The sequence below is a fragment of the Poecilia reticulata genome, chromosome 8, assembly GCF_904066995.2.
Source record: "Poecilia reticulata chromosome 8, P_reticulata-male-v2, whole genome shotgun sequence".
NCBI classification, from domain to species: Eukaryota; Metazoa; Chordata; class Actinopteri; order Cyprinodontiformes; family Poeciliidae; genus Poecilia; species Poecilia reticulata.
This window is the reverse complement of record NC_088837.1, coordinates 18,327,954-18,340,316: the sequence shown is the minus strand read 5'-3', so window position 1 is coordinate 18,340,316 and position 12,363 is coordinate 18,327,954. Positions and strand designations below refer to the sequence as shown.

Here is a 12,363-nt window from a genome sequence, read left to right as displayed (position 1 = left end):
GTCGGCTGGGATCACTTCATCACTACGTTCTGTGACTCCAGGTGGTTGAAGGTACCAGTAACAAATTGCTAATATATCCTTGATAGCTGAGAAACGACTGCTTCCTAATGGACTCTGTTGAGATGTTACATTTTGCCCATGTAATGCGCCAGTTTGAAGCTATGAAGCTTACCGGAAATTGCTTGCATTGTAAACAACCACTGTCCACGACAAAGTGTTGATCCGAATGAGGCGGCTGTTAATGTTAATTTAATATTGTTAGCATGGCTTCGCTACGTGCGTTCCGATTTCTAAAACTACAGGCAGACTACTCTAAAACGGCGCAGAAAATCAACATCATCTGTGACAATTCCTTCTTCTGTTTGCTGATTGGTCCGGTAGAAATCCTACCGGAAAAGAATACAAGTGAAGGGGAGAAAGCCTAGACTGCGCTTTAGGCGAGATTTTATTCAAGCAGAAATGACAGGTTAGTTGTGAATAGGTTGTACTTCAACAGGTTGACCACAGGGGCGAGTTTTCTCGGGACATCAGTTTTTTCGTCACATTTTGTCCTTGGAGGCAAAGCCAGGACTCCACATAACAGGTAGGGCACATATTTGCTTCACGCGTGAAGATGCTTAAAGTTCATTATTCACAAACGGGAGACAACTTTTGTGAAGCCATTCGTGCTCAAAAAAGACGAGAAAGGCTTCTCTGAGAGCGAGCTCCGGTAATATGAGAACGCAAAGGTCCACGCTGCTGTTGCACAGCTGCTCCCTCACCTCGTTAGGAGCTTCTGGGCCTGGAGGCAAGTCAACTCGGTCAGCCACTTCAGACCACGTCCACTATGTGGTTTATATTCTAAAAAAATATATTACAAAATTATAAGCAAGAAAATAGGTTAACGCTAAAAGTTTGTTTGGAAACATACTCACTATTACTGACCTTTCAATAATAGGTAGACAGACTAGTTCCCAGTAGGGATCCACCGATTGCAATTTTATGGCCAATCGCCGATAACCCATTTTTAAAAAGACCGTATCAAAAAGACACCAACATATTTCCTGAATTTATCTCCCTAAATTCAGGAAATAGGCCCTGATAAATTGGCTGCCCGATAAATTGTAATCCCAGCCTCTTTTAACAAGTAAATTACTTAATGTATTAAAGCAATCATTTAGTAAATTAAATGATTAGTTTAATAAGACCTTTGGTGCAACAAGAACCTCCCTTGCTGCACCAAAGGTCTTAGTGAATTAATCCTTTTTTTATATATATTTTTATTTCATCCATTATCTTTTTGGCTTTTTTCATACTTTTCTGGCAGAGAACTAAATTATGCGATGTGCCTTTTCATATCCTTCTTTTATATTCTTTGCCTATGTCCTTCTTTGCCTGCCTTTTCAGTTCACAGCAGCAGCTCTATGTCCCTACACTTTCATTTACCCTTTCGTTAGGTAAATGGTTAAACATCAACGTTCTGCCCCAAGCTGGTAAAATGGTAAAATCAAAATATCTCCTTTTTCTGTGTCAGAATGGAATGGATGTGAAAATACCACAGAAGAAGAATAGTGGCCTGTCCACATGTTCTGATGGCTCAGTAGCACCAGACAGTTTGATGGGAGATGTGGAAAAAGAGCAGGTGGGCTCTAGAATGCAGTTATCTAAAATAATACATAAGGTGGAAAATAATACATAAAACATGTCAAAATTACCATTTAAATATGGTATACCATTTTTCTGAATGTACAGGATAATGTACATTCAGATCCTGATGTACAGATTTTTACATCAGGAAAAATGTACAGATTTTTCCCGCACATCAGGAAAAATCTAAATGATTTTCCTTGCTGACAGGTGAGTCTCAGGAGAGAGGCTGCAGAGGTCTGAAGCTGCATCCTCTGCAGCCTCAGAATACTGAAAACCCTATGTTTGGAGACAGACAGCAATTTGCTGTGGCAACAGGTGTCAAGTGAGTGTGTTGTCTCTTGACATCACTTTTTCTTAAAGCACCCGAAGAAGCTTAGTCAAGAACACAACAGTGAAATCAATAACTTATTAAGGAAAGAAACTAGCTCTGTCTTAGTTACAGTTTTATATTGGTGCATTTGTTTGTTGCACACAGCAAAGATCTGCAATGAAACAGGCTCCCTCTAGTTCAGTCATTTGAAAGTGCAGTTCAAAAGAGAAAACAAAGAATTTCTGATTATAAAGTAATTTGATAAACCAATAAGTCACAGTATAACTATTGGTGACTTTGTAATAATAATACGTTGGAATCAATCGCGCAGTTGATCAGAGGGTTCAGAAGTTACAATTGTCTAGTTTTTATGGTATTTTTTAGTGATAAATCATCACCCGTAAGCCTTTTTATTATCATAACTTTATTCATAATCAGATCAAATCAGTGCAATTTTTGAAATTGCTACAATAAAAACAATTGATATGCCTCAACTTTGAGGAAAAAAAATCAGGGTTCCATCAAAATAATTGATAAGCAGTAATAATGTCAACGTCAATCCTACAATATCGCCATGCTTTTTGGTAGTTAATTACCTAGATAGCATTGCACACATATGCAGGTGAATCATTAATAACCTCTAAAAACGTTTTTAAAACATTTCTCATGCTCTTCCATTTGATATGTGGAAGAAGATGCATAATTTTTATCCCACTTTTTAAAAAAAAAAAACTCAAATAGATGATCTGGTTATACAACTGTGTATGAACAGAGTTGTGCAGGAAAAAAAAATGTTTACATTATTAAGTGTATTTTTCTTTCTTTATTTTGACAGCAGACCTGTTCAGATGCTGGCTGTGACTCTTTCTGCTTCAAGTCTCCCTGAAAACCACAAGCAGAGCTCCCTGTGGATTTGACAGGTCAGTTGAGGGCAGAGGATAAATTTGGGTTCGTGAATTCTGCCTTGCAGAAAGTTGATAGAAGTATAACAATGTGATGTATATATTTTGGTACAGTAAATATACAGTCAGAACTACAGGTAAATGGTTTATAAGAACCTATCTTGATGTCTAAGAATGGAACGGACATGAACATTTGATTGGAGATTTTTTTTTTTTTTTTTTTTTTTTGTGGAAAGGACATGGACAAAAAAAAGATAATCACAGACACTATGAGTCCAGTCTGACTTGCTTACTTATATAACCAGAAAAAAAGCAAACAAATAAAATTCATGGAAGTGTGTGGTTGCAATGTGTTTAAAATATGAAGAATTTTAAGATTTAAGAATCCTTTTGCAAAAAAAGTGGGGGGTAAATATTTTTTTAAATTAACAGCTGTATTGCATCCTACCGCTGCAACTAAAAATCTCTTTCTGCTACTAAATCAGCTGAAAACCATACACATTAAATCCAGAGTCTAGAATCTATTTTGTTAGGAATTGGTGTTAAAAAAAAAAGCTCCTGCACACCAGGACGGCTGTTAACATACAACACACTCAAGTGAGAAATATTAAAAATCTATTCATAGTTTTCGATTCAGATTATTTTTTTTAAATCAAAACAGAGCTAACTCTCAATATTAATGGTTATGACATGTTACTCAAAACAGAACAGTCCACTGTAGTCTGCCCATGCTCACCTGAGTGTGTGAACTCTTTTTCATCTAAACCTTCACGTGTTTCCAGATCTAAGCCCAAGATTTGGACTAGTTCTACTCTCAATAACCTAAACCACATAGACAAACAAAATGCTGACATATAAAAATAAGCATAAATAAAATTGGGATTCATTTTTAACCTAACAAAATTGTGCATTCTTTTTATTTATTCCTTCACATTTATTGTAAAACATTGATGAGCAAAGGTAGTTTACTCTTTTTGGCCAACCTTGACTTCAGGGTTAAATGACTCTGAGCCAGTCTGCTGAAAAATACATAAACAAAGTGACATAAAAAGATGAAGCAACAACTTAGTGCTTGTTTACTTTGGCACATACAAACTCATAAAGTAAATCAGTCTTCTCAGATGCTGGCTGCTTAAGATCAACAGACTTGGTCAGTTGAAGAATTTTTAGCAGCTTAGCGATTTCTTGGGCACGTTCTGGTTTACGTGAACTTTGTGTCTGGTCTCTGCTGGTCACCAGCAGAATCTGCATCATAGATTTGTTTATGATAAGCTCAATGAATAATGGTCAAATACTTGTATTTGGTTTGTTGATTCTTTGATAAGAACCATACTGAGAAGTTATTTGAGACTTCCTGGACTGCAGAGCACAGGACTGTTTTTCCACCCACAAATTTGCATGAGTCATGGGTACATGCAAACTCAACAGAGTGATGGTGCTTGTCCTTCTTTTTCTCTCCTGCTGTATGATGAGTACATGTGCCAGGATATGTGTTCCTGTTTCCCTCCACTTCTTATATATTTTTAGAAAACATTAAGTCAGTCATAAAAACTGAACCAAAACAAAATTAAGAGGTGAAAATGTATCCAGTGCAAAAAAGATTTACCTGACCCATTTTTGGGTCCCAGAATGCTCTTTAAGATTGTGCAAGTGGTGTTTTTTCTCAGAAATGTGTTTCCAGGTAACTCTGATGAAGGAATTATGGATTTTTCTTTTTCATCACAAGAGCAGAACACTGCAAGTCGATACAAAAACATCAGCACTCCTGGTGACCCAGCTGCAACTGTACCTTCTTATTTTTTCAACAAAATCTTTTGTCTTCAAGAAATGAAATTTCTTTATTACACATTCTCAGTAAAAAACAACAAAGGTAGGATATCACTTACATGGTATGGCATTTTAAGTTTCTTAGAGGCTCTGATAAAGCCAGTTTAAAAGAAACAGTCTTTGCATGATATCCATGTTGGTTGCTAACTAAGCTCAAACTTACAAAATGCAAATTAATGGAGCTTCATAATATATCAAATTGCAGTTGTCATTGCTATATCAATACATGCAGCACTAGAGCTATAAAGAACTACTTGGCTGCAATATTTAGTAGGCTATTGGGTTTCAGATGTGATGCATTCATATAGTGATGGGAACATGATGAAAAAGAGAGTAGAGACAAAATATAGGTTACACATACTCAATATCCTCATCACAATATTGAATGTCAATATTGTAATATTGTAGTTTCCTAATATAGCTACATAGTCCAGCATAGTTTATGACCAGGTCTCTAAAACATGGATCAAATGTGTAAGCTATTTAATTGTAATCATTCTAAAATATATTACCCATAAAATGATTGCCTATAATTTCTTATTCTATTGTAATTTATTTCCTCTTTTCAAATACGCCACAAACTAGTGATTTTTGTATGGTAGTTCACAAATGAGGCATCTAATTTAATTTCATCACTTATTTTTCAATTTAAAGAGACCGATTAACCCAACAGTCAAGTTTTTGGACCGTGGGAGGAACATATAGATAAACCACACATGCATAAGAAAAATATGCAAACTACACACAAAAAAACCCCAGATCTGAACCCAAGATGTTCTTGCTGCAAGGAAGCAGTGCTATCAACTGCACCACTGTACAGCCTTTCTTCTGAACATAACGTAAGAGTTAATCATAATTTGAAGAGCAATGTGTCAGAAGACATAATTATTCACATTTTCTGATATCCTTATAGATTTAATGATATTTGTCAACACGCATAAAAATGACCATCGTCACAAGTAGAGTCTTTGTCTCTCTACTTTTAGTTGGCCTTCACTGAATCTATGTTTTGGCCAAAAGGGTGTCAGAGTTCATCTTCATCTTCATCAGACAAAAAGCATGGTTTGATTAAATCAATTGGAAGCAAGGGATTTACAAATAGGAGAATGTGTGAACCAGATTTCTGCAAGATGTGTTTGTCTTCTGCATTAGGTTAAATTTTCCATATAAAAATTCACAGATGGAAACTTTCCCTTTTTGCTCTCTTTATGTTTTTCAAACATAAAAGTTAACAAGAGCACAATAGGTCAAACATTCAAATATTTTATTAAATATCTTCAGCAAATTTATCTCCACACAAGTAACACAAGTAATAAAACTTACAATCTTTACTGAACTAACACAGAATTTATTGATGGTTTAAAAGTGTTTTGTGAGAATATCCTTTTTTTTCAAAATAAAGGTCTTTCTAAGATCTGATGTTGTATTGAATATACAGAGAAATTGTAATCTGAACCAGAAACGCATAGTCAGCTTTTTGTATCAATCAACAAGTCTCTGTGACCTCAGCAGCTTCGGAAGTGTTCACTGCTCACATCCCGTAGGTCCTGGCTAGCTGCATGTGGTGGGCTTGTGCATGTAATGTTGTTATATATGGTGATCGTGCTATCAGGTTCTTCACCTTCTGCATGGGTCTCTACTTGTCGAGGAACGACTTGTGGTTTTTGCAAGCTGTAGTTTCTGAGTGGAAGTGTGGTGCAGTCACATTTCCACTGGTTTCCAGACAGCAGGAGTTTCTCCATGTTCTCTGAGAAATTGGTGACTAAGCTTGTCAAGGCATTGGCTCGCAGGTCCAGGTAGCGCAGCCGTGGAAGTACTTGTTTTGTTCCATTCTGCAAAAACTGATGACATTCATTGTTGGACATAAGAAGATACTCCAGATTACTAAGCCCAGAGAAAGTTTGATCTGTGAGCACCTCCATCTTATTGGAGCTTAAGTCCAGTCCTACAAGTCCTACCAGACCCATAAAACTTTGATCTTCCACCACAGATATGTTGTTCTGTTGAAGGAAAAGCCTCCGTAAGCCAGAGAGACCACTGAAAGCTAGAGCTGTGATCCTCGTAAGGCAACCTTTGTCCAAATGTAGGCTGTGAAGCTTTGACAGAGTTTTGAACATTTGATCAGGGAGACTTTGAAAGCAGCTTCCAGACAGATTGATGACAGCCACATGAGACAGGCCAGTGAAACTTCCCACATGTGCCTCTTGCACCTGATTATAATCTAACTCTAGAACCTCCAGATGGCCAAGTCCTTCAAAAATCCTCTCCCCTAGAGCTCGAATCCTGTTGTAACTGAGCCTTAATTCTTCCAAGTACTGCAAGTCACGGAAGGTTCTAGACCTTAAGCCAGTGATTGAGTTGTTGGAAAGGCGCAATACATGAAGACTGCTCAAGCCTAAGAATGTGTCTTCATGTAGAGAAGTCAATTTGTTGTTTCTCATGTCAAGCCATCTGAGCGATTTCATGCCTACAAACGCCCTGGGTACCACACTTCCAATCTGATTCTGGGCCAGGTAAAGTTTTTGCAGCTTATGGAGTTTAACAAACACATTAGCTTTGATAACCTTGATGTAGTTTCCTGTCAGATCCAGCTCTTTAAGCTCACCAAGATTTTGGAATAGTGCCGGTTGCAAGTAAGCAAGTCTGTTACCCGCAAGATTCAGTTCTCGCAGACCTTGCAGGTCATGGAAAACCGTCTCTGGCAAGACTGTGAGTGAGTTCCATCCTAGATTGAGAAACCACATGTGCGAGAGCCCAGAAAACAGTCTTTCGTCAATACGACTGATGTGATTGTTATGTAAACTGAGTGAAGCAAGGTTAGGTGTGTTCTGGAAGATTGAACCTGGCAACCCACGAAGACGGTTTCGCTCAAGGTGCAAGTGTGCTAGGGATCTGAGCCCTCTAAATGTCTGATGGTCAAGGGTCAACAGCTGGCCACTCTGTAGATTCAAAAAGTCCAGATTGCTTAGATCCCTAAAAGACGCAGCTGGAAGGGAAACAAACAAGTTTCCATCTAGCCAGAGATAATGAGTGGATAGTGGGATGTCAGCTGGTACTTGAGTTAAGTTCCGAGCACTGCAGTAGACGATGAGCTCCACGCTGTAGTCATCATGCAGACAGTTGCAGCCTTTTGCACAAGGAATTGGATCCTGAGTCACCTTGTCTCCAGCTGTGTCTGGGTCTGGTAACACCGCTGATGCTCCCAGTACCAGCAGTTCCAGCAGTATAATGGTGTGCATTCCAGCTGTGAGAAGAGAAGATTAATATCAAATCAAAAGTTAATTGTACAAAATCAAATCTGTTCATGTTAAATTAGATACAGTGAGAATGCATTTCTTGCTTAAATGTCTACTATATCCTGCTTACCTTCAGTTGTTGAGGTCTTGACTTAAAGTGGAGAGGCTGTGAAACACTGGATGACTGATGCTTGTGCAATTGTTTGTATGCTGAATGGAAAGAATGCCAAGCCCTCAAACTTTTTTTTTCAAGTCAGCTGCGCTGAATGTGCACCATTAACCCATTCATATCCCTTGTCCATTTCTCACAGTGTCTTAATATTCTTTATGTAGATATTTTTTGAAAGTATAGCTAATAAATTGTAAACAAGACAGTATACTTTGCTGTAATCATAATTTGTAGTAATTGTGAAAGACTTTTATCAATTAAGGCTTTGAACTGAATATTTTTTGAGAGTTAATTAACATCAAGGCACTCTTACTGGGTGTACAATGGTGCGTTTCAACTTGTGGCTAAACTATTAGGTGCTATATGAAACATTTAACCAAGAATTAATGTATAATATCAGCAGCTGGAAAAGGAATAGTGTGCTGGTGCTTTTGCTGCTCTATTTACTTAGCTATCCTGAGTCTGAGGTCCGAAGGTTCCAGAAGTCCATGTCCTAATCACATAAATGATTGAAGTGGATAACGTTCTGTTTACTCTTTTACCTGGTATCAGAGTTTATTTATACAGTCATCAAGTGGTCATGGTCTGAGGAACAGCAAATCTGGATAGAACTGTATTCTTACACATGAATTATAGTGATGTAGTCCAATACGTCCACTCATATATCCATATACACATATTCAATGTTTATTTTTTGGTTTATTTATTTATTTGTTTGTTTTAGACATACATTTCTGTTTTTAAGTAATGCAAAAAGTGTGTAGACTAGTGATATTGCAATAACTGCAGTTTAATGTGTTTTAACTTTGATTATTAGGTACAGCAAAGTATAGGAAATATAAGTGAAAGTATCAGCGTCTTACAGATTTCTTACGGTTTTGCTTTTTTTTTTGCAGACTTGATTTGATGGCTGATAATATATGACAGCCTGACTAAATAGAAAAAGCAGTTTGCAACTGATGATTTCATCAAAAAAGCTATCCAAACCAACCTGACCATATGTGAAAAAGAAATTGCCAATCCATCAAGTGTTTGTGATGTCTTGCAATGAGTATTCTACATTCCTGTGGAGAAAATTCTGCCCACTCTTCTAACGGATTGGCCAATTTGGCAAATCAGCTGACAGTGACTCAACCCAGATAATTTTTAGACAAATATAAGACCTGCAGAAGCAAAAGAACATTTTGATGCTTCTGCTCAGTTGGCTCCAAAAACTAAATGTTTCACAGAACAAGAGTGGACTTATGAATTGGAGCGGAGCTGCGTGAAATGCCTTGATAGGAGACAGAAGAAAAAAAAAAAAGCTCCACCTGGCAGGCTAAACTGAGGTATTTTCACTAGAAACACAGATGTTATTTGGCTGGACAAATCAGAACCAAATATACCATAGCGCTGTAGTTCCGTGATATGAACATTTCATTTTGACTTGTTTTAAATGGCTATAGCTGATTGTCTTCCATTACTCTGTTGATTTATTTAATTTCCAATAAGCTCACGTTGATATCATGTCTTTCCTCTACAGTTAGTAAGGGAACTAGTACTGATGTCACAGAACCTCTTTGCATAAAATCTGGACTAACCAACTGAAGACAGTGATGCCTGGAGTGGCCATACATTGTGCTGGGTCCCTGTGTGGCCTCCTGGATGAATCGTAAACCACTCTTGAAATAATTTTGGTTTTCTGCCCTGTCCTTGGAAAGTTCACCACTGTTCCATATTTTCTCGATTTATTGTGTCTCAGCGGGGGGGGGTTGAGTCCCAGTGACTTAGAAATCACTTTTTAATACAATCTAGATTAATCAAATTTAGATACATTATTTCTTAACTACTGTTGAATCAGGGCAAGATTTTTTGCTTTTTATTATCTTTTAACCTACTTCATGTTTCCTGGTTCTATTTAAGGGATGCCTTGATTTTTACAAGGCAGACAGTTGTCAGGCATGGGTACAAAAACAGGGAATCTGGAAGGAGGCTAACATCGATGTATGCCTCCAGGCATATGTTTCTACATGTACTGCACAAATTTTAAGGCTTAGTTTGTTGTCCTTTTGTATTCATTTTAACATTTCTTTGAATTTGTTTGCATGGAAATAGGTCTTCCTCGCTGACATTTTTTCAGTTTCTACTAAAGGCGACTGTGTTGTTTGCAGAGAGCGTTGCATAAATGTCATCGCATGTTGTACCCTTGGATGATTTAGTATATGACAGACATACTAAAGCTTCTATCACAAACAAAAAGGTATAAATGCAAATTTACCACTAAGCAGAAATGATGCCTTAATATTATCAACTACATATTCGGCTTTTTGTGGAGATTTTTCGTTCTCAAAAATATTAATAATTAAACTCCTTTTCAACGTCAGAAAAATCTCTCAGAAAGATTTGCTAAGGGGTAACAATCAAATCCTTTTCCTTACAGAAGAACAATAACTGAAACTGCAGTTTTTCTCAGAAAATTGCCTTGTGCCCCAGCTGCCGTAGTGAGCTGTTCATGATTGTTGCTCTCCTGACAAACACCTCTAATTGGCTCATTTTGTGGTACTCAGCCATACACAAAGGTTTCCTTTTGAGGGCTCCCTTAGTGGAGATGAGGAGTCCTAGTAGTGAGTGGCAGAGCCTGCTGGCAAGTCTGTAAATTTGACTGGTCTCTCCCTTCTTTAAAGAAAAAATATTTTCTTAAATCACTCATAATACATGCTATTCTTCAGCAGCAGAGGGGACTGAAAAGCACAATGCAAGTCTGATTTGAATGTCTGTTTCTTAATTGCTGAAATTCTTTATGCCTTTTCAAACTTCAGCAAATGAACGAAGGTCAATCATTCCTTTAATGGGAGGTATAAAATATTGTAACTGCATACTGAACTCAAAAGTAACCTTATTGTACAATTCTCCTTTACACCACAGACACCTTTCAAACATAAAACAATCGCTGTGGAAAATGTAACACCATGACATTTTCCACTGAATGATGCTTTTATAAAGTGATTGTATTGAAACATATTCCAAGTAGGATCTATAAAAGTAAATTACAGGCAGTAAACCATGAACTCTCTTTGAAAACCCTCCACATAAAGTCTTAATTGTTTCTTTCGTGCTGGTTACTGGGCCCTTGGGTGTGTATAATGCTAGTCTCATCTGTTGCACGTAGCCTGGTTTTTAGCCTCTATAAATTAGGTTCCTGTACACATGTAAGAGCTCTGCCGTTTTAATTCAACACTGCCATCCACTGGTGGATTGTTGGACAGTGTTCTATTTGTGAGTAATTTGGAATTATATCTAAGGAAATGTCACCATAACACAGTTGCTCTGTGGCCTTTCAACTGTTAAGGTGCTGCTGTTTGGCGCAGCTCTGAACCTTTGTGCAGCCTTATGCGTTGACAGCCAAGGAACCTCAACACCCCTGCAGTGGCTATTAATAACAGTTGGAGCTCACAGTCAATTGCTGCTTTCTAGGAGGAGAGAGAATAAAATGGCTTTGTCTTGACATCTGTAAGATACTGGAAGTTAGCCACAGTTTGGTAATCAAGTATAAGATCAGAGCGGATGATGACCCAGTTCAGCTTTGTAGGACAGAAAGGGACTCGGATTTTATGTATTTCATTACCAAAAAACAAAAAATATACATATGAGGAGGATATTTTTAATTAGATTTCATTTGTAAAAAAAAAAAAAAAAAAAGTGAACTTGTGTCCAGGCAATATTCACTTTGATATATCTGTCATTTGTTCCTGTAAGCAAATACAACAATAACATAGCATATTCTTATTATAACATTAGCATATCTTATTAGGATTCTGTATGATGACCCAATACAAAGTTGTGTATTTGTGTTGCTGTAAAGTAAAAAATGTGGAACTATTCAGCAGATGTGAATACCTTTGGAAGGCACTATGATCAATACAGTATATTTGCTGTCTTGTGTTAATATTACATTGCTGAGGTTACTGATGACAGCAGTTATTTATCTATATTTTCTACTTAACACTCTGTGTGGTCTGCCATTATATTGTACTGATCCAATTATGTTGAATTTCATAACTTGTAAATGTGAGTCAACAAATTAATTTCCTATAGAAGGCAAATGCAAACATAACATTTTACTTTTATGTTTACTTTTTGTTTATGTTTGCTTTTACTCAGTATGCCATGTGTTCCTATTGCAAGCAACCACTTTGATAGAAAAACAAAACTCAAGGTTTATTTATATTGTCCTTCACTAGGACTTTACAGTTTCACTCTGACCCACTTAAGAAGCCTGACCCAAAAACATGATTTGAAGACAACTACTGT

At 37.2% G+C, this 12,363-nt stretch overlaps 1 protein-coding gene across 1 annotated transcript; it reads right to left on the bottom strand.

The window, feature by feature from the left end:
- Window positions 1–5,915: 5,915 nt before the first annotated feature.
- igfals (insulin-like growth factor binding protein, acid labile subunit) lies at window positions 5,916–8,150 on the bottom strand. Its single transcript, XM_008415940.2, has 2 exons — window positions 8,035–8,150; window positions 5,916–7,912 (listed from the first exon to the last, which is right to left on the bottom strand). The coding sequence occupies exon 2, from the start codon at window positions 7,905–7,907 to the stop codon at window positions 6,174–6,176; it is 1,734 nt and encodes a 577-aa protein (XP_008414162.1). The 5' UTR covers window positions 7,908–7,912; window positions 8,035–8,150; the 3' UTR covers window positions 5,916–6,173.
- Between the last annotated feature and the right edge of the window lie 4,213 nt (window positions 8,151–12,363).

Coding starts and splice junctions, on each gene's coding strand:
- igfals (XM_008415940.2), bottom strand. CDS start 7,907: ATGCACACCATTATACTGCTGGAACTGCTGGTACTGGGAGCATCAGCG.